The sequence below is a fragment of the Monodon monoceros genome, unplaced genomic scaffold (genome assembly GCF_005190385.1).
Source record: "Monodon monoceros isolate NGI ecotype Baffin Bay Population unplaced genomic scaffold, NGI_Narwhal_1 Super_Scaffold_2, whole genome shotgun sequence".
Lineage (NCBI taxonomy): Eukaryota > Metazoa > Chordata > Mammalia > Artiodactyla > Monodontidae > Monodon > Monodon monoceros.
Genome location: NW_021703776.1, coordinates 30,239,779 through 30,261,137, shown reverse-complemented (window position 1 = coordinate 30,261,137; position 21,359 = coordinate 30,239,779). Strand labels below are relative to the sequence as shown.

At 41.3% G+C, this 21,359-nt stretch overlaps 1 protein-coding gene across 1 annotated transcript in view; it reads left to right on the top strand.

The window, feature by feature from the left end:
* The window catches only part of GPNMB (glycoprotein nmb), a 28,325-nt gene extending 7,171 nt beyond the window's left edge, over positions 1-21,154 (top strand). Inside the window, exons 2-11 of the mRNA XM_029234432.1 lie at positions 324-476; positions 2,395-2,538; positions 4,743-4,892; positions 7,359-7,517; positions 7,858-8,169; positions 12,298-12,405; positions 13,634-13,736; positions 15,713-15,927; positions 19,537-19,633; positions 20,078-21,154. Coding sequence (XP_029090265.1) covers positions 324-476; positions 2,395-2,538; positions 4,743-4,892; positions 7,359-7,517; positions 7,858-8,169; positions 12,298-12,405; positions 13,634-13,736; positions 15,713-15,927; positions 19,537-19,633; positions 20,078-20,228 — 1,592 coding nt within the window. The 3' untranslated portion in view covers positions 20,229-21,154. The remainder of the gene's footprint in view (positions 1-323; positions 477-2,394; positions 2,539-4,742; positions 4,893-7,358; positions 7,518-7,857; positions 8,170-12,297; positions 12,406-13,633; positions 13,737-15,712; positions 15,928-19,536; positions 19,634-20,077) is intronic.
* Positions 21,155-21,359: the final 205 nt, after the last annotated feature.

The following is a 21,359-nucleotide window of genomic DNA, read 5'->3' as shown; positions in this document are numbered from 1 at the left end:
TAATGATAGTGTATCAAATCCAAATATTCAGAAGACATGTTTTGAGAAACCAAATGATGTCTAAGAAATACTGACATTCAAAACTTTTCCTTGATTCACTTAAAGTACGTAAAGAGATAGGGTCTAGGGTCTGAGTACGTGTATTCAAGGTATTTCCAGTACACATTTTTTTAAAAAGCACTTTCTATCTGCTTCACGTATTGGAAATATTATGTATGTGCTTTCCAATCTTATGAAGTGAAAGGTTGCTTTAACCATTGTTAGATAATACTAAATGAGAGATGAGGTAGACAAAATAATGTTTTTTTCAAATATTTTTATAGGCGTTCATGATGTGCTGAGCAATGAAAGACCTTCTGGTTATATGCGGGAGCACAGGCAATTAAATGGCTGGTCATCAGATGAAAACGACTGGAATGAAAAACTCTATCCAGTGTGGAAGAGGGGAGACTCGAGGTGGAAAAACTCTTGGAAAGGTAAATCAAAAGACTCAACCAAAACAACTGTAATTTCTTTTTTTTTTTAATTTCAAGTGTACAACATAGTGATTCAATTTTTTTAACTGAAGTATAGTTAATTTAGAATGTTGTGTTAATTTCTGCTTACAGCCAAGTGATTCCGATGTATATATATTTATATGTTCATATATATATGAAGACACACATTCTTTTTTTAAATATTCTTTTCCATTATGGCTTATCTCAGGATATTGAATATAGTTCTATAGTTCCCTGTGCTATACAGTAGGACCTTGTTTTATATCCATTCTATATGTAACAGTTTGCATCTGCCGACACCAAACTCCGAGTCCATCCCTCCCCAACCTCTCCTCCCCCTTGGCAATAACAAGTCCGTTCTCTATGTCTGTGAGTCTCTTTCTGTTTCGTAGATAGGTTCATGTCATATTTTAAATTCCACACATAAGTGCTATCGCAGGGTATTTGTCTTTCTCTTTCTGACTTCACTTAGTATGATAAACTCTAGGTCCATCCATGTTGCTGCAAATGGCATTATTTCCTTCTTTTCTATGGATGAGTAGTAGTCTATTGTATATATGTACCACATCTTCTTTATCCATGCATCTGTTGATGGACATTTAGGTTGTTCCATGTGTTGGCTACTGTGAATAGTGCTGCTGTGAACATAGGGGATCATGTATCTTTTTGAATTATAATTTTGTCTGGCTATAGTCCCAGGAGTGGGATTGCTGGGTCATGTGGTAATTCTATTTTTAGTTTTTTGAAGAACTTCCATACTGTTTTCCATAGTAACTGTACCAATTTACATTCCCACTAACAGTGTAAGAGGGTTCCCTTTCCTCCACACCCTCTCCAACATTTATTATTTCTGGACTTTCTGTTGATGGCCATTCTGACTGGTGTGAGTTGATACCTCACTGTAGTTTTGATTTACATTTCTCTAATAATTAGCAATATTGAGCATCTTTTCATGTTCCTATTGGCCATCTGTATGTCTTCTTTGGAGACATGTCTAGTTAGGTCTTCTGCCCATTTTCCGATTGGGTTGTTGGATTTTTGTTGTTGAGTTGTATGAGCTGTTTGTATATTCTGGAAATTAATCCCTTGTCAGTCACATCGTTTGCAAATATTTTCTCCCATTCCGCAGGCTGTCTTCTAATTTTGTTTATGGTTCCCTTGGCTGTGCAAAAGCTTGTAAGTTTGATTAGGTTGCATCCGCCAAACAGCTGTAATTTCCTATTTCAGTTAGGCTTGTAGATTGCAGACTCTGAGATCACAGGGCTCATGGTGCGTCCATGAATGACAGTACTCTAGTTACCAAGTGGGAGGCACCTGGATTTGGCAATCTCCTTTATCTCAACAGTATCACTTTCTAAACTCCTCTCCCCTACCACACTCACAATAAAATCACCTTAGAAATTTACAACTGGTGCCTCTTGGAAGATTCTGAAGAGCAAGCAGGTTTGGCCTCAAACTTAAGTAACTGATGTGGGAATGGTCATCTTCAGAAGTTCTGAGACTCCAGGGCACTTTGACCATCTCAAAAGTGTGGTTTCTCAGAAAGTTAATATCTTTCTGTTCATATCAAAAGCCAATGAATCCTTCAGTCATTGGTCTTGAAATTGAAAATTGCAAACCTTTAATACCTGTCTCCTCAATCCAATTAAATAGATTTTTAATTATTTTAAGGAAATGTGCTTTCTGTGGTTAGAGAATTCTTCAATTGGTCTGACTTTTTAAGTTTGTCTTCTGGAATGTTGTACTCTGACAGCAAAAGCGAAGAATTCTGCAAATAGTTTGTAAAGAGGCATAAGGATCCTCTGGTTCTTATTTGTAGATTTAACTTTACTTTTTTTTGTTTATCAGTGAAAGGGAAAAGAGGTGTTTGATTGAGCTCTACTTTTCTATGCCCTAGGAGGCCGTGTGCAGGCACTTCTGACCAGTGATGCACCAGCACTGGTGGGCTCAACTATAACATTCGCAGTGAACCTGGTATTCCCCAGATGCCAACAGGAAGGTGCCAGTGGCAACATAGTCTATGAGAAGAACTTCAGAAATGGTAAGGAATGTTAGTCCCATTACAGGAACATGCTAGTTCTCCTAACTACTGGAGACCCTCCTCATAAACCTTAATGCTCACAGGTACTTCTATAAATGCAAGATGCTGCAGTTGTCCCTTGTCACCCCCTCCTCAAGTTGGATGACAGGGAATGTGAATATGTCCCTCCATCAACATCAGTCAAATCCATTTCGGCCAACGGGTGTCTCTCCACTACTTAGAACTCTCCTCAAATCTACGTTGTGAGGCTTGGCCTTTTCTTTTTTTAGCTGCCTTTTGCTGCATGTGGGATCTTAGTTCCCTGACCAGGCATCGAACCCATGCCCCCCTGCATTGGGAGCTCGGAGTCTTAACCACTGGACCGCCAGGGAAGTCCCGAGGCTTGGCCTTTTCTTAGTGCCCAGTTGATTGGACAGAGAATACCTTGTTGATTCTCAGATTCGGATTTTATTACTTGCACTTCTTCTGGCTACTCAAAGAATAGTCAATTTGTCAGATCTTTGTTAATCAGATAGGCTTCTGCTCACAAGAATTCCTTAAACTGTGTGCCTAGCACAAATGCTAAGATGTGTCTATTTTGGTGTTGCTTTGCTCTTAGTTAAAGCAGATAAGCTCTTTGCCCATGTTAAAGAGCACAAATGATTACAAATACATCAAGGGGGATTACCTCGTTAGAACTGTACAGCCTTAAAAGCTCAGGTAATTACTGAGATTCCTCAGTCAGTAACAAGGCTGGTAAGTGCAGTCATGATCTGATTTTATTACTTAGAACTTCTGTGAAACAGTTGATGTGTTTATTTCTTAGTAATTCATCCTCCTCCTATGAGGCAAACAATGAATTCTGTGTAGAAAGAGTTTGATAATTAAAAAGTGTTGTTTATAATCGTCTGGAGCATTTTTTCTTTCCTTCTAAAAAAGTTAATACTTGGGGCTTCCCTGGTGGCGCAGTGGTTGAGAGTCCGCCTGCCGATGCAGGGGACACGGGTTCGTGCCCCGGTCCAGGAGGATCCCACGTGCCGCGGAGCGGCTGGGCCCGTGAGCCATGGCCGCTGAGCCTGCGCGTCCGGAGCCTGTGCTCCCCAACGGGAGAGGCCACGGCAGTGAGAGGCCCGCGTACCGCAAAAAAAAAAAAAAAAGTTAATTCTTATGAATGTTTCAAATGACAGTCTAACCCTCTGAGCACTTTTATATGAAAGAGTCCTTGTGACTTATGAAAAGTTATATAAAGTATATATCACCACTAGAAGAAACTAGAATTTTTGAAGAAATGACTAATTCCAGGTGTAGGACAGGGAAAGTACCACATGAACCAGGGACATCTTGTCCCAGAAAACAAGGGAGTAATGGGGACATGTCACAGGGACACGGAAGGCAGCTAGAGGGGCTCCTACTGGCCATATTTGGAACAACTTAAGAGTAAAAAAATAATGGCTGTAGTAGATTGATAAATAAAAAGGCTCTTCATAAATGTCAGTGACATAAAAAAAACAAGAGGGTGGGGGGATTGTTCTAGATGAAAATATACTGATCATGACTTGTTTAAAATGGAAAACTGATGTTTTCCCAAACATACAGAAAAGTAGAAAGCAGGTACTTCGAGATTCAACAAATTTAACATTTTTTTTCCTGTTTCCATCTATCTATCTACCTATGTATCTGTCATCTATCTACATTTCTAGGCATATTTCTTTTTTTTTTCTGAATCATTTGAAGAAACAAAATAGCCAAATGTATGATGTGACCTTTGACTGTGGTAGGCGTGGCGATGACGTGGTTATGTAAGAGAATGTCCTTATTCTTTGGAGATGTGTGCTGAAGTCTTTAGGAGAGGAGAGTCATGATGTCAAATGAATCAGGGAAAAAAAGCTACAGATAGAGAGAGTGTATCAAAGTAAAATGATACAGCATCCCTCAGTTTGGTTTGAATATGCTTGTGATTTGGAGACCCAATATGAAGGTAAACATATTAAGTGATAGCTCTAAATTTCCTGAAAAATTGCTTTATATAAAACTCATTGAAATATAACATGTAGGCAGAAAAATGCACAGGTCGTAAAGTTACCATTAGATGAATTCTGAATATTAGGGTTTTAGTTGTCCAACCATATTTAAATGAGTTATGAAAAAATATGAAAATGTGTTTAATTCAATGAAGAGCATTGAGTATTCTGAGTCAATCATGGCGCGTTCCTTTCTCTCTTTAGATACTGGTCCATCTCCTGACCCATATGTTTACAACTGGACAGCATGGACAGAGGACGGTGACTGGGGAAATGGCACCAGACAAGGCCATCACGGGAAGCCTTTCCCTCACCCCCGAAAATGGAATTTCGTCTTTGTGTTCCACACACTTGGTTGGACTTTTACAAACCCCCTTAGCTTCCTCTTTACCTTTCCTTCAAATTTTAAATTTTTTCTCTTTCCATATTCTATAATTGAGAATTACAACACTGGGAGTTTAACAACAGTTACTCTTTTAACTTTCCTTAGCTGGAGTGGAGGGTGAGGGATAAAAATTAAATCTGGGTTAGCCTTGCCATATCTCCAGGACATCAAATAATTAAAACGAGAAAAAGACAGGTTCAGCTTTCTTTTTTTTTTTTAAGACAAAGCTACTCAATTTTTTTCCATCTAAAACAGTAATATGATAAATAATATTTATTTATTTGCATCGCACACGGATGGGCATTTGCTGATTTATTATTTAATTTTTTTATGGTTTTTAAAAGAATTTTCAGAATTTAACTTATGCTCTTTGTAGGAAATTTGGAAAATGCAGAAAAACACAAATGAAAAATCAGTCACCATAATTCACACCAGAGATTATCATTGTTAACATGATGGTGTTTTCTCTACCAGTATTTCTTTCTTTCTTTTTTCTTAGTATTTCTTGATTAAGATCATAAAATATATACATTTTGATCAATATCATGAGCATTGACTAAAATTCTTGCATGGCTTGTGGGATCTTAGTTCCTTGACCAGGTATCAAACCCAGGCCCCGGCAGTGAAAGCACCGAGTCCTAACCACTGGACCGCGTGAGAGTTCTCTAAACCTTTTTATATACATTATTTTAATGACTGCATAATATTCTATTGAGTAAAAGTATAATAATCTAACTACTCTTCTTCTTTGACATAACCTACCCTCTTTTTTTTTTTAACCACAAATGGTATCCACTTTGCTTTACTATTAGTGAAGTGATTTTTTTTTTTAAGGAGGACTAAATTTAGGTTATTAGCAAAGCTGCTAACTTCTTAGTTAAAAATCTTACCAGGTGCCACCTGGCTCTGAGTATTGCAAATCTGCTACCAGCCATGCAGACTCCAAATTTCTAAATGTTTGGTCTGTCTTCATGAATTACAGACAGCTTCTCTTTTTTCAGTTAACTTATAAATCAAAATAACATATTAATAATACATGGTCCACTTGAACAGAGTACAAAATGTATAACAAATACTATGCTCGTCTATTTAAATCAGCTGATTTAAAGCCGACTTTTTTCAGTCCCTTCATGGCCCTGTCAGTTAATTCCCCAAGTGTCATGATTTCTTTGACCTGACAGTTTGCATGGAGTCACTTAGGCTCACTAACACTCCAGATTCTGTTTAGCCTAGTTAACAACCATTAATTTAACTAGTTAAGATGTCTTTATTTAACATCAGTTTCCAGCCCAGAAACCGCTGTTTTCCTAACAAGACGGTTTTGAATTTCCATCTTCTGCTGAGGTCTCAGAGTTAACTAATATTTTTCCTCAGCCAAGCGCTGCCTCTGTGGTCGGTGCCAGAACTAACATTTCCTCACGTGTCACTAATTCCAAGAGACACCTCTTTCCCCTACAACCTCTAACAGAACTGCCTCTTCATTTCAAGGTAAAGGGGGATCGCAAGCCTTTCCTGACACTTTATTTTCTATTTTTCGGGCTGCAACTCGCGGCGTGTGGGATCTTAGTTCCCCGACCAGGGATCGAACCCGTGGCCCCTGCAGTGGAAGCGCAGAATCTTAACCACTGGACCACCAGGGAAGTCATCCCTTTCCTGACACCTTTGACCATGTGATGAACATGGTCTTTAAACATCTCCGTCTCACAAGCATCCATCTTACAATACTTGTTGTTTCAATGACACATCTGTGCCAGGTGCCTCAAAAAGATTAGAAAAATCCTTGAGCCCTGAAGGAGAGGAATTACTTTCACTAGCTAGCCAGTGGCAGTTAGATTTAGGTTAGAGTTGGAGAAAGAAAAAGAAGGATTCAAGGGCCCTAGAAATGTTAACTACTCCGTTCCTTTTTATACCCACAATACCCTGTTTGTTTTTCATCACTTACTGCATTTTTACAAAGAAACACTACTAGAAGGTGGAGGATTCTAGTTCCCTAAAAGAAAAAAGTTACTTAACAATATAGCTGAACTACTAATATTGTTACAAAAATAAGGTCGATTTTTGGATATATTTTTAACTCCCTTGGACACCTACATCAAATGTATTTTCTGGGGGAAACATGTATTTCAAGTGCCAGATCACTTCCTTATACAAATTATTTATTTGTAAACTAAGGACTAATGGCATCCCACTAAACAGCTCTTTTCATTTTAATCAACTATATACAATTACATTTATGTTTGTGAGATTGTTTTATAAGGTTTTATATAAAAATGAGCACCGCCTTCTTTTCTGAAGGAGCCGGGACTGCATCCCCATCCTGTTTTTCCTTTCCCAGAACTATCCCTAAATGGCAGTTGTTATGCTTTAAGAAACATCAACTTTCTGTAATGATCATATAATGTAGCCAATAACTAAACATTTCCATCCTCTCAAAGGTCAGTATTTCCAGAAACTGGGACAGTGTTCAGTGAGAGTTTCTATAAACACAGCCAATGTGGCTCTTGGCCCTCAAATCATGGAAGTAACTGTCTATAGAAGATACCGACGGGCGCACGTTCCCATAGCAAAAGTGAAAGATGTGTATGTGGTAACAGGTGAGTGGACTGAACTCTAAATTAACTGAGCGTGAGACACTTAGTTCTGATGATGTCAGTGGGTTAGAAAGAGTTAGAGCCAAGTATTCTGGGTTAGGTTAGATGTCATCTGGACTCCTTCTCAACCTTATATATTTAATAACATATTCCATCTATGTTTTCCAGAATAACCTAGGAAAACTCTAGCAAACTTGTATAAGAAAAGGGAAAATGATGCTGAATTATCCCTAATTTTAATTTCTAACGTTTTTAGTTTAAAAACATTAAAGTCATCCACTTAAAGTCAAGCAGTGGTGACTTTCTTTCTTTCTTTTTTTGGGGGGGTGGATATATCTTTTAGATCAGATTCCTGTATTTGTGACTATGTCCCAGAAGAACAATCGAAATTCATCTGATGAAACCTTCCTCAAGGACCTCCCCATTACGTTCGATGTCCTGATTCATGATCCCAGCCACTTCCTCAATGAGTCTGCCATTTACTACAAGTGGAACTTTGGGGATAATACTGGTCTGTTTGTTTCCAACAATCACACTTTGAACCACACCTATGTTCTCAATGGAACCTTCAGTCTCAACCTCACTGTGCAAGCTGCAGTGCCTGGACCTTGTCCTTCACCTTCACCCAGACCTCCAAAAACCACCACTTCTTTGGGTAAGTGTTTTCCAGGTCTTTTTTGTTGTCAGGGTTCCTTAACAGCCAGAAAAAAAATTCATGTGGGTTGTATAATTAGATCCTTAGTTAAAGAGACTGTGTCAAAACTCTGCAATGATTCCATTTTCTACCTGTTGATTTCGTTTAGCTACTTTATCACCATTTTTAGTTGTTAGAGTTTGGAAGAAAGGAGAACGTGTTTAAAGTCACTTGGTGACTCGTATACAGCTCCTTGACCTTCCTAATTCTCACTGGCCCTTGTTATGCATACGGATGCTTTCCCCCTTCTAGCCTGTCACATTTCTGTTTGCCTCCCTTTTTTTTTTAGTTAAGAAACATTGACCTCTTGTAAACATTCAGGCCATCCCACTGTCCTTCCTCCCCCTCCCACATTTCCTTCCCACTTCCATTCTCCTCCCCACCGTGCCCACATCCACCCCATGTCCCATGAAAACTCAGCCACCCTTAAATGTAGCTTACAGATAGGCTCGAAAAAGAATGCACCTTGAGAATATTTCTTGGCTGGCAGGCTGGAAAGATTCCAGACACTAAAATTATTCTGGATATAAGGCATAATTACTTAAATCCCACCTTCTAATAATAGTATATGAGGTCATTCAAGAAGTTCTTCAGAGTTTACTTTGTGAAGCATTAGCTTCCATCTGATTCTACACCCTACCCCACACCATTACCATCCTTCCCCACTAAGCCACGAGTACATCTTACCATGCCGGCGTCCCGGGGATGGTAATAGACTGACATCCTCTCACTGGACACTAGAGGGCTCCATCACCAAGTCGGGACAGAACACTCGATGATGATGTCCAGACTTGTTGCAATTGGTTTTTTTACCCAAACCTGTTAGATATAAATAATAAACTGTTATCAATAAGTGTGTTATTAATAAAAATATCTTGCTAAGTCAAGCATATCTAAAGCAAGACATTATAAGTTATTACCGATTTTGATTAATTCTTTCTTTGAATGTTTTAAATTATAAAATTAATGCATGTCCCTTAATAAAACTTCAAATACAGAAATTTCAAAGAAAAGTGAAAGTTCCTCTCCATGCTCTCCTCTCGAGAGTTAAACCCTGTTAAGGGTTGGTAGTGTTTCTTTCCGGATCTTTTTCTGTATATTTACAAACATATTCTATAAATACATATAGGATTTGTGGTTTTGATTTTTAGGTAGATGGGTTCATGAAATATGTATTCTACAGTTTGCCTTTTTTCATTTAACAAACATCATAGACATCTTCCCGTTATCAGTACATTTAAGTCTGACTCACTTGATTCAGTGGCTTATTTATTTAGCCATTCTCTTACTGGTGGATGATTCAGTTAAACCTAATTCCAGTTGTAAATATAACTGCATTGGACAACTCGAAACATATAGCTTTGTTCTGGTATTTCTATAGGAGAGTCAATTTATTTATCTACAAGCATCAGTCTTCCTTACAAATAAGCAGACCAGGTGTAAAATTCAAAATAAATTACAGGTGCTTGTTACATCTGTCTAGAAATTCCTGAATGGTAAAAGTCTTAAGGTTAGGTTATTTAATGTTAGTCTATCTTGAATTGCATTTTTATAAAGCTAGCTTATTTTTCTTAGAACATATTTGTATCATAACATGCAAAAAAATATATTTTAAGTCAATGAAAGAGTATTTTAAATTTGTTATTATTTTCTATAGGTTAGACCATAAGATATAAGGTAGCAATTTGTTAAATTTGTTGAATTTGTTAAATTTCGTAGTGAAAGGAAACTGCCTGGCTTTATCTAAAGGTGTTAGATCAACCGTAATCAACCCCAAAATGCCTTAGAGCAGCTGTGAGACTTAGGGAATGGAGGGATGGGAATACGTAATGGGACCCAAGGTGATGATAGGAGTCAGCCCATGACTTGAGAAAGGGGTTGGGGTACTTGTCCTCTGGAAGAGAGAACATTTTCAGCTATGCAGAGCATATTAGCAGGCTTGGATTATTGAGCACTGGATTATTATTTGACCAAAAATTATGTTGTCTCTGCTATAGTAAGTGGCTTCAAAATGAGTACAGCTATTAAATAGAAACCAAATGCAACCAAAGGAGTGAGACAGAAGCAGAGCTGAAGTGGTGATTCAGGAAGATAATTACATTATAGGGCAGACAGGTATGCTCTAGTTTTAAGCCACACAATTCTCCTCCCTTAGGTAACCGTGCCATTGATCATTTCTGTGTACAAATCCAAAAAGAAAATCCTTTGTAAGACTGATGCTAATCAGTGTAATATTATATATAATATGTATATATCATATATATATCATATCATGTAGAACTTTCCCAAAGAATCAAAGGATCTCACACCATTCTCTGAGTAACAGGGACATAAATAGTGAATTAAGTAGGACGCTTACCTTCTTCCCCATCTGTCTTTTAAGGTGTTAGTTTTTCTCCATTAGCCCTTTAATCATACCTTGACTTTGTATGTATAGATATAGATTTGACATTGTACATACCTCTGCAAAACTCCACATGCATTTTTATAAGCATTCTACCAAAGATAAAATCATGGACATTTATTAGTCATCTTTTATGAGAAGTTTTATTTTAAAAGATGGCAGGGTCATGATTCCATGCTCTAACTTGACAGCTAAATTTCACCTGTCAACACCTTCAAAAGGAGATTTCTAGGGAAGAGCCAGCCATCTTTAATACCCTTCACAAACCTATCTTTTGCTTCAGAGCCCATCAGTTAAATCTCAGAACAGGAAGAATGATTACCCTGTAACTTCCACAGGACCACCGTGAAGCTCAGAGGACACAGCCAAGCCTGCCATAGCCAAACCTGCTGATAAACCACTGCATCTGAATCTGGCATGGCATCAGAACCTTTCTGGGTTTTACCCAAACAACATTTCCCAAAGTGTGTGCCATGAAGCGCTACTTTCCAGAGATGCTCTGAGAACTGCTCTGCGAAGGTCCCTCTGAGCAAAGGAGCATCACAGGCACATTCATTCACCCACTAGAGGCTCTGAGGAGCCCTGGAGAAGTCTCCCAATTGGCTTCATACTTACATATCCCTGTGTTAGAGATGCAGCTCTTATGAAGCTTTGATTCCCCCCAAACTGGGTCCATTTTCATGCCTTTGGAAATTTGAGACAGTAATGTTGTATTTTCAGTATTATATTTTCTTTCCAGTCTTTTTATCTTGTTAATGGAACACCACCACCTTAATTAGAGCTTTTTAAATTGTAACTAATAGAGCATTAAATTCTTTGCTCTAATCACACTCAAAGGGTTATTTTTCAACAGCATCTTGTATTCACTCCTTTCCTTCCCCACACCTCTGCTCATCATAGTGACTGTATGACTTCTAGAATGTAAACTTAGGATCTATGAGACATTCAAACAGGGAAAGAAGTGCCTTTTTCCATGTTGTTTCCTTCTTATCATTTAAAATTATCCACCTTAACATTTGAAATTACATACCTTATTACATATATATGTTATAGCACATCTGTACCTACATAGATGTGTAGAAGTACATATTGGGATAAGGAAACAGATATTTATTAAATACTTCCTACACGGCAGACATGAGAAGCAAGTTTTATATATTTTATTTATAAAATTTTATTTAAGTTTTTTATTTTATTTAAGTTTTACAGTTCAACTCTAGTAGGTCAGTAAGTATTGTCCCTATTTTACAGATGAGCAAATTGAGGAAAGAGAGGTTAAATGACATGCCCATGGTCTCAAACAGCTAAAAACAAGGGGCCTAGAATTTGAGTCCAGAATACCTTCCTCCAAAATTACAATATAATTTTATCTGTTGTGGCCTGCTTTATTTCATCATGGTTGTTGTACTACACATTTTAATATGGCTTCCACCTTTCATATGATATTTGTGCTTGAACAAGATACGGGATTGTGTTTACTTACATAATTTAACAATTTTATAATGCTTTATAGCTCTCACATCTATATGAGTTGTTACCCATTTAGTTCAAATTTCTGCAGCAATTTAATAGTATAGAACTCTTGATGTTTTTCTAAAGAGCAAGTAGACAAATGTTTAGATCTTTGGTAATATCATGTACATCTTTTACGTTCTCAACAAGTACCCTAAAATCTTGTTATTCAGACTCTCCAGTACCTGCTGGTGACAATGCCCTGGAGCCGAGGGAGATTCCTGATAAAAACTGCCATATTAACAGATACGGCTACTTTAAAGCCACCATCACAATTGTAGGTAAGACCATGGAGGAAAGATGTTAGAATCCACCTTGGGTCACCCACTCCCTTACCTGCCTCTGGAGGGGTGAGGATGGAGAGAGCAAGGGCACCCACTCTCTGTCCAAGGTGGTACCACATGTGCACAAGCAAAGACTCCACTAGTTGCTAGATTTCCACCTGCCTTCCCGGCCTTCCTTAGACATCCTGGTGGAAATGAGCCCTCTGTGAGGCCCACAGAGCAATGAGCCTGCCAGGGGGCCTGGACCTCCGACCCTGTGCAGCTCAGAAACCTGAATGAATGTGGCCTGAAGGAAGGCCAGTTGCAAATTCTCACAGCTCCCACTTTCCTCCCCTGGGTGATTTCACAAAGTCACACCTCCTGTGTGTAAGAAAGTGGGTTGAACAGGGCCACCACACCGGGCTGTGTGCTTGGGGCGCTGCTCACAGGTGCCGAACAGAGGAGACGGCTGGGGCTAAAACCCACATGGTGGTCCAGGGGCTACAACTCCACCTTCTGATGCAAGGGGTGCGGGTTCAATCCCTGGTCGGGGAGCTAAGATCCCACATGTCTCGCGGCCAAAAAGCCAAAACATAAAACGAGCAATATTGTAACAAATTCAATGAAGACTTTAAAACTGGTCCACACTAAAAACAAACAGGGCTTCCCTGGTGGCGCAGTGGTTGGGAGTCCGCCTGCCGATGCAGGGGACGTGGGTTCGTGCCCCGGTCTGGGAGGATCCCACATGCCGCGGAGCGGATGGGCCCGTGAGTCATGGCCGCTGAGCCTGTGCGTCCGGAGCCTGTGCTCCGCAACGGGAGAGGCCACAGCGGTGAGAGGCCAACGTACCGCAAAAAAAAAAAATAAATCAAAATAAATAAAAAAATAAACCCCAAGCTGTGCCTACTGGGGCTGAGCCACTTGGGCAGGAGAGACAGCAGCCGAGGCCTGAGCCTGGGCCTGCTCCCCTTCAGGGTCATCTTTCCCGGAAACACCTCCTCCAGTGGGTGCCGCCTCCTGACACACAGGCTCCAGAACTAAACATCAAGGTTGGGCTGAAGAGCTGTTTAGTTTGACTTTGAAAATGCTGCCTGGACATGTACCCAAAGCTCTGGGGCAGATTCCCGGGTCTGGGGTGGTGAGAAGCTGAGTCCGTTTTGTTTGGCCTTCTGATTGGTTAAGAAGTGGTTTGGTTTGGTTTGTGTTGTATTTTGATGTGTTTTTCTGCGGGGCATTGTTCCATTAGAGGGAATCCTAGAGGTTAACATCATCCAGGTGACAGACGTCCTGATGCCCGTGCCACAGCCTGACAACCCCCTGGTGGATTTCGTCGTGAACTGCCAAGGGAGGTGAGTACATTATCTCCAAGAAAGGGGCCAAGTGAGGACCCCAGGCTGAACAAAGGTCTTCATACCCCTCTCCCCTTTAAAGTTGATTTGGATTCTAGTTCCTCAGCAAGCCAGGATGAGGAAGGACCCTCCCACGTGCTCTCAAGCATGCACTTGCTTTGCTAGAGCTGAGCAATGCTCACCACCTTTGACTGTTGAAGAAGAATTACTGATTGAACACTTACTGTGTCCTTAACATTTTACTTCTGTTTTCATGTCAAATCCTCACACAGTCGTATGAGTCTCCTCATTTACACCAGTGATAACAGTACCTCCCTAGGTGGCGGGTACCTGGCAGAGCAAGGTTCCTGGGTTGAGGTCTGGCTCAGAGCCTCTTAAGCTCCCTGAGGCTCCTCCGGAGTCAGGGGAGGCCATGTGGAAGCTCTGTGTCCTTGTGCTAAGTAGTAGCAATGCCTGATCATCCTGTCTCGCTTTAAAACTTACAAAGCTCTTTCTAATGCGTTATATAATTTGACTTCCTAATGTTTGGTTATAACTATAGATAATAGACAGAATATAAACTAATTAATATATAAATACTATATCAATTAAGCCATCAAATATGTGAATGACTTACTAATTTACATATAAGTAAATCAAGTAATTAAAATGTACGTGTATGTGATATATAAATTAATCAAGAGAATGGGCTGGTATAAAAACGAGGCCTTATCTGATCAAAAAGGATAGCTCCAGGGAATTCCCTGGTGGTCCAGTGGTTAGGACTGTGCTCTTCCATTGCAGGGGGCACGGGTTCAATCCCTGGTCAGGAAACTAAGATCCTGCAAGCCGCGGGGTGCACCCCCCAAAAAGGGGGGATAGCTCCATAGCTCTCTGGAATGGGGAGAGAATGGGATGAGGATGACAGAAAAAGAGAAAACCCTGACTGAGGAGGCAAAGCTGCTTCAAGAGGCCAGGGGCCAGGTGAGAAGGGAACATGAACTCGTCTAATTTCCCACGCCCTCATCAGGCCCAGCTTCAGAGCCTGGTCTCGCCATCCAGGAAGTCTACTCAGAAGTGAGACAGTGGCTAAGACAGTAACACATGGTAGCCGAGTGGTTACAGGGACAGCTGTCAAACCTCTTTTATTCAAGTCCCAGCTCCACCTCTAACTGCTTTTTTAACCTGGGGCCAGCGATCTCCCCTCCCAGAGCTAGTTTGTCACCTGCTGCATTAGGAAAGTATTACTTTCCTCATCAGGTCGTTGAGAGGGATAGACAAGACTATATCACTTATCAGAAACTCAGTGCCTTGCACAGAGTAGGTGCTGCATAAACAGCTCTGGTTGCTGCTGCTGCTGTCGTCATATCTCTGCAGGAGCCCACGCAGGGCCGACTGGCATTTAATACTACCTTTGCCTAACACCTAAGCCGTCTGCATCTTTGGACATCTAGAGAGCCAAAAAGGAGAGGGAAGTTCCCAGCAGCCCCTTGCCTTGGGGGACATAATTTCTTCCTCCTCCAGCACCAGGGGCTCATCTTCCTGAGGATACAAAGGAAACAATGGCTCACACCCAGGCTCGTTTAAGAGTAAATTAAGATCCCACATGCTGCGGAGCAACTAAGCCCGTGCGCCACAACTCCTGAGCCTGCGCTCTAGAGCCCGTGAGCCACAACGACTGAGCCCGCACGCCTAGAGCCCGTGCTCCGCAGCAAGAGAAGCCACCGCAGCGAGAAGCCTGCCACCGCAACGAAGAGTAGCCCCCGCTCGCCACAACGAGAGAAAGCCCGCGCACAGCAACAAAGACCCAACGCAGCCAAAAATAAATAAATAATTCTTTAAAAAAATTTTTAAAGAGTAAATTATATGTGACAATTTCATGTCATATGGTTTGAGTAAGAATAAGTAGGATTCCATTTTATAGAAATGTAGTGATTTTCTTTCTACACTGATGTCATATTCCTCTCTCTCTCTCTCTGTGTCATTCGTGCCCTCAGCATTCCCACAGAGGTCTGTACCGTCATCTCTGACCCCACCTGCCAGGTCACTCAGAACACAGTCTGCGACCCTGTGAACATGGACCTGGGCGATATGTGCTTGCTGACAGTGAGAAGAGCCTTTGGTGGGTCTGGGACATACTGTATGAACCTGACTCTGGGTGATGATGCAAGCCTGGCCCTCACGAGCACCCTCGTCTCTATCCCTGGAAGAGGTAAGTTTTGTTTTATGGTTGTATGAACATTTCATGTTGGAGATAAAGTGTGTGTCCAATACCAAAGCTACTCAAGGCTTCACTCTCAATATTTAGTTTTATTTCCATGTAAAATTCATTGAACTGTTGTTAACGTGGATTTGAGAAATGGCATTAAAAGCCAACAGCAAATCTACTTAGGGAAGGGATGAGAGAGAGAAACCCAATGAAGTAATGCCCAGAGAAAAGCCTTTTGACGAAGAAAATCAGCTGTGATCATGGACCAGTAATAATGGGATGTGGTCACTGCATGCTCAGATAGATTTGTAATTCAAGAGGAAAGTGCAAAGCCCAACATCAAAAAATAACAATGGGGCTTCCCTGGTGGCGCAGTGGTTGAGAGTCCGCCTGCCGATGCAGGGGACACGGGTTCGTGCCCCGGTCCGGGAAGATCCCACATGCCAGGGAGGGGCTGGGCCCGTGAGCCATGGCCGCTGAGCCTGCGCGTCCGGAGCCTGTGCTCCATTCGCAACGGGAGAGGTCACAACAGTGAGAGGCCCGCGTACCGCAAAAAAAAAAAAAAAAAAAAGTGTTGTCCAATTAAGCTACAACAAAGGGGAGGCTGGTATCATGTTGTCATTGGAATCCACCTGGGCAAAGATATGAAGCCATGAAGAGAAATGAGAAACCAGGTGGACTCCTGGTTCCCTTCTAACTTGCCATGTGCCCTTTCCTTCCCTTCCCAAATTCTACCAAGCATTACACTGAGACGGAAACAAACCAATTTACCTAGTCCTTAAATGTTCACCAGAAAAGCTACTCCTTGTCCCCTTAATGCTCGGAGAGGTAAAATGTTAGCCAAGTGGTTGAAGGAATTTCATTGAGAAATTCCCATCTACTGGTGGCTGCTAATCTTCCCCAGCCCATAAGGACTCTACCTGGTGACCCTAACTGAATTTCACTTATAACTAACTATGTTGTAAGATACTGCTTTACCTCTTAGAGGAAGTGCTACATGGTGGGACGGAAGGCACAGATTAAATTGTGCACACATTACAGCACGTGTTTTGCTCCTTAGTTTGAGGATTGTTGGGTACAACATAACAACTAACTCACAAATAACTCTTTCGGTCGTGGAGTGTATCTTATAAGGTGAAATGTACTTAAACATATATTTACTCATTAACTATATAAAAGGCAGCTTTAACCTCATTGAAAGAAAAGCATAAGTAATCATGCATATAATTATTTGCATGAGAGTTTATTGTTGGTGAGATCCAAGGTGTACGTTAAAAAAAAAAGAAAAGAATGCAAAGGTATGCTGCTTCCTCCCAGGGAGGGTGCATGGGGTCTGGGGTGCAGAAGTGGGGAGCCGGGCGAAAAGAGGCAGCCGGAGCCTCTGTATTTGAGTGAGTGTGGATCTTCTACACCATCACGTCCAGGAGCTACTGGGGTTGTTTTTCTTGTGCTGCTGCAGTTACTTTTAGAATTGCCTTTTAGAGTCCCAACCTATTCTGTGAAGCTTTCTCAGTTCTGGCAAACCACGGTTCTCTTACCTGGATTAGACGCTTGGATATTTGCTTCCCTTTAATCCTTCTTGTAGTGAGTGATAACTTTAGGTGTGACCTGAGCCATTTTTAAAATCCAAAAAAGGAAGCTCAGAAAGAGAGCTTTTAATCCAATGGGAATTGTAACTTGATGACTTGGGTTTCAAAGTCAGAATCTCAAAAGTCCATCTCTGTTCAAAGGCAAACGCATTGCCTGTTAGCTGAAATGACTTTTAATCATTGATTCAAGGAACATTCATGAAGCACCTGCAATGCTTTCAACAAATATTCACTGGGCATCTACTCCATGTCCATCACAGCTCCAGGCGCCAGGTAGCCAGTTCTAGATAGAGTGGGAACAAGGTGAGGAAGGTCCCAGCTTTTGTGAGCAGAAAGAGGCAGTAAACAAATAAGATGATATTGTGAAAACAATGAAACAAGGCGTGGAGAGTGACAAGCATGGGAGAGAGGGGGCAGAAGTTGGCTCTCTAGATTGGGACGTTGGGAAAGTCCTGCCAACGCAGTGGCACCCGCTTGGTGAAGTGCCTTCTCTGAATGAGAAGGGCCTCCTCCTCCACCTCTGAGACCTGCATTTCAAGAATGAGCAGCCGGGCTTCCCTGGTGGCGCAGTGGTTGGGAGTCCGCCTGCCGATGCAGGGGACATGGGTTCGTGCCCCGGTCCGGGAAGATCCCACATGCCGCGGAGCGGCTGGGCCCGTGAGCCATGGCCACTGAGCCTGCGCGTCCGGAGCCTGTGCTCCGCAACGGGAGAGGCCACAACAGTGAGAGGCCCACGAACCGCAAAAAAAAAAAAAAAAAAAAAAAAGCAGCCCATCTAGATCCTTATGCACCACAGGTAGGGTTTGGGTTTTATTCTGTGCGTAAGGGGAACCACTGGCAGGGTTGAAGCATGATCTGATCAATGCTTTTAGATGATCGTTCAGACTGCTGAGTGAAGCAAGCTTTATTGGAAAGTAGCAGTGGAAGCGAGTAGACGATGAAGACGTCCTCTCAGGGAAGAGGGCTGGTGGCCGGGACTGTGATGGCGGCAGAGAAGATGGAGAGAAAATAGACCGACTCCAGTTATACTTTGGTGGCAGAGACAAGACTGGTTGATTTGCTGGGTTCTGGGAATGCAGAGAAGACATACTCCCTGCTTTATGGCTCTTACAGTCTAGCAGGAGAGAAATTTGTGTAAAGAAGTAATTGCGGGCTTCCCTGGTGACGCAGTGGTTAAGAATCCGCCTGCCGATGAAGGGGACACGGGTTCGAGCCCTGGTCTGGGAAGATCCCACACGCCACGGAGCAACTAAGCCCGTGTGCCACAACTACTGAGCCCGAGCTCTAGAGCCGGAGAGCCACAACTACTGGAGCCCGTGCACTTAGAGCCCATGCTCCGCAGCAAGAGAAGCCACCGCAACGAGCCCTCGCGCTGCAACGAAGAGTAGCCCCTGCTCACCTCAACTATAGAAAGCCCACGTGCAGCAATGAAGACCCAACGCAGCCAAAAATAAATAAATTTTTTTAAAAAAGTAATTGCAACACAGTGTGATGGAGGCAGAGGAAGAGAGACAAGGAGAGAAGTGACAAAGGAAGGCATGACCTGGTGCCCACATGCATGTCTGGAAGGTGTCCCAAAGGGGCAGACGCTGGAGATGAGTTGGGAGAAGGATGTTCCCGGCAGAGGGCATGGAGATTTGAAAGAGCACGGGGAGGATGGATTTTTAGCACAGCTGGAAAGAAGGCAGTGGGAGATGAGGCCAGAGGAGTGTGCAGGAGGATCATGAAGACCTTCACCACGTGTGTGCAGCTGGGTCAGCTCAGACCCCATCGGGTATCTCCGGGACGTGACATCTGTCTCCTGAGCCCGTAACACAGTGTTCCAGACACGCTAACTCATTCTCTAAATGGAAGATAAGCTGCCCCCAAAGACTATGTATTATGTAATGGGAAAGATTACTGAAAGCACAGAGAGAGCCATATATCTTCTGTTAGCTCTCTTCCTCATCGATTTAATTGCATTACAAGCAGCATGTCCTCGAGGTGGAAGTTGTCACTAATACAGTCTTGCTTTTGTTTTAAGACCCAGACTCCCTTTTAAGAATGGCAAATGGTACCCTGGTCTTCTTCGTTGGCTGCATGGCCATATTTGTCACTGTGATCGCCCTTTTGGTGTACAAGTAAGTTGCTGGTTCTAACACTTTAAATCACTAGAGTATATTGTCAAAAATAAATAGCATATTTCTGCACAAGTGGGCTGTTTTCCCTTTTTTGCTTTTAAACATTTTGTATGTGGGAGGAAAATCTTCCACTGAATGACGAATACCAAACTAGCCTATTAATTTTGCTGTGTTTTTTTTAATCCCTAAAAATGCTACCAAATGTCAGTAACTTTACCAAATTGTGTCAGCTTAATGTTTAACATATAATCGCAAGTTATAGTAAGCAGACACATTTCTTGCATGAAGAAGAGAAAATAAATATATTTTCATAAGACATCAATGTCTTAAAAGCCATAAATTAAATAGAATTAACCATTCTGCACTTGGCATGTAAAATACTGTAGAAAGCAACCTTTTCCAGCTGGAGATCTTTTTTTAATCTGTCCAACACATTGCTTTCAGAAAACACAAGGAATACAAACCAATAGAAAACAGCACTGGGATCGTGGTCAGAGGCAAAGGCCTGAATGTTTTCCCCAATTGTGCAAAGATGCTCTTCCCCGGAAACCAGGAAGAAGATCCACTGCTCAAGAATGAACCGGGAATTCTTTAAATCCTCTGCCTTACTTCTGACCAACAGCTCACTCTTCAGCGCCATTTATGTCAGCTATGCTAGAGTGGATGACGATTAACTTTTTAAAAATATTATCGTAAAATATATATTGTGGTTTAGGGAGGTCCAATTTTTATTATAGGTTAAATGACATTTTAGAGAGGTGGAGGGGAATTAAACTACGCACAGCCTCACCCATGTTATATTAACTGATAAAACCAGTTAGCAGCATTTTCTTTAGTGATGGTTTGTTTCACTTATAATGTCTTAGGTGATTAGTAGGATAGATACACTGTATCCAGAGTAGCAGAAGAAGGTACTTTCGTTAGAGTCTGACCTAGGTTAACTGGAAGGAGAGGCTGGACGTGTTCTAGCTTTCCATATGACCATATGCATAAAACCAGTGTATTCCTGTTCTGAAGGTCATGTTCCAAGCCACCTGAATCCTATGTCAATGAACATGCATGAGCTCCCAACAGAGCACTAACAGGTAAGCCTTTAGTAGGCTCCGCATGTTTGTTATACTAAAAAATAATACTAATCTAATAAATGATTGTGAATATGTTTGTGACCACCTGCCGAGCCCAAATGTGTAAAGGAACGGTACTCATTCATTCATTTTTCCCATGGACATTTATGTAGCACTTTCTGTATACCAGGCATGTTGCTAAGTACATGGCCCTGTACTCAGAGTGTTGACATTCTTGTGGATATATCTGAATTTCTGTGCACTCTGGCGCCACAGTTGAAAATTATAGTTGAAATTATATATTATGATTTTCCAAAAAAGGAGGCCCCTGGTTTTCCTACTGGTTTCTCTATTCAAATGATACAGAAACTTAATCACCAAAGATGTTACTTTCATTTGTAACTGAAGCTACTCTGTGTCAGTCATGACATTTTTCTTCTCCTTCCTGGAAAATAAAGTATGAAAATTAAAAAAATAAAATAAAGCTCTTGGAGTTATTTTTCTAATTTGTTGTTTGCCATTCAATTTCATTTAGAGTTTTAACACATAAAAATTTGTTTAACTCTGTGCCATGGAGCACTGATCGTTTCATAAGTATTTTGTATTTTTAAGTATATGTATACAGTATGTGAAATTGCAGTAAATTTTATATATATATATAT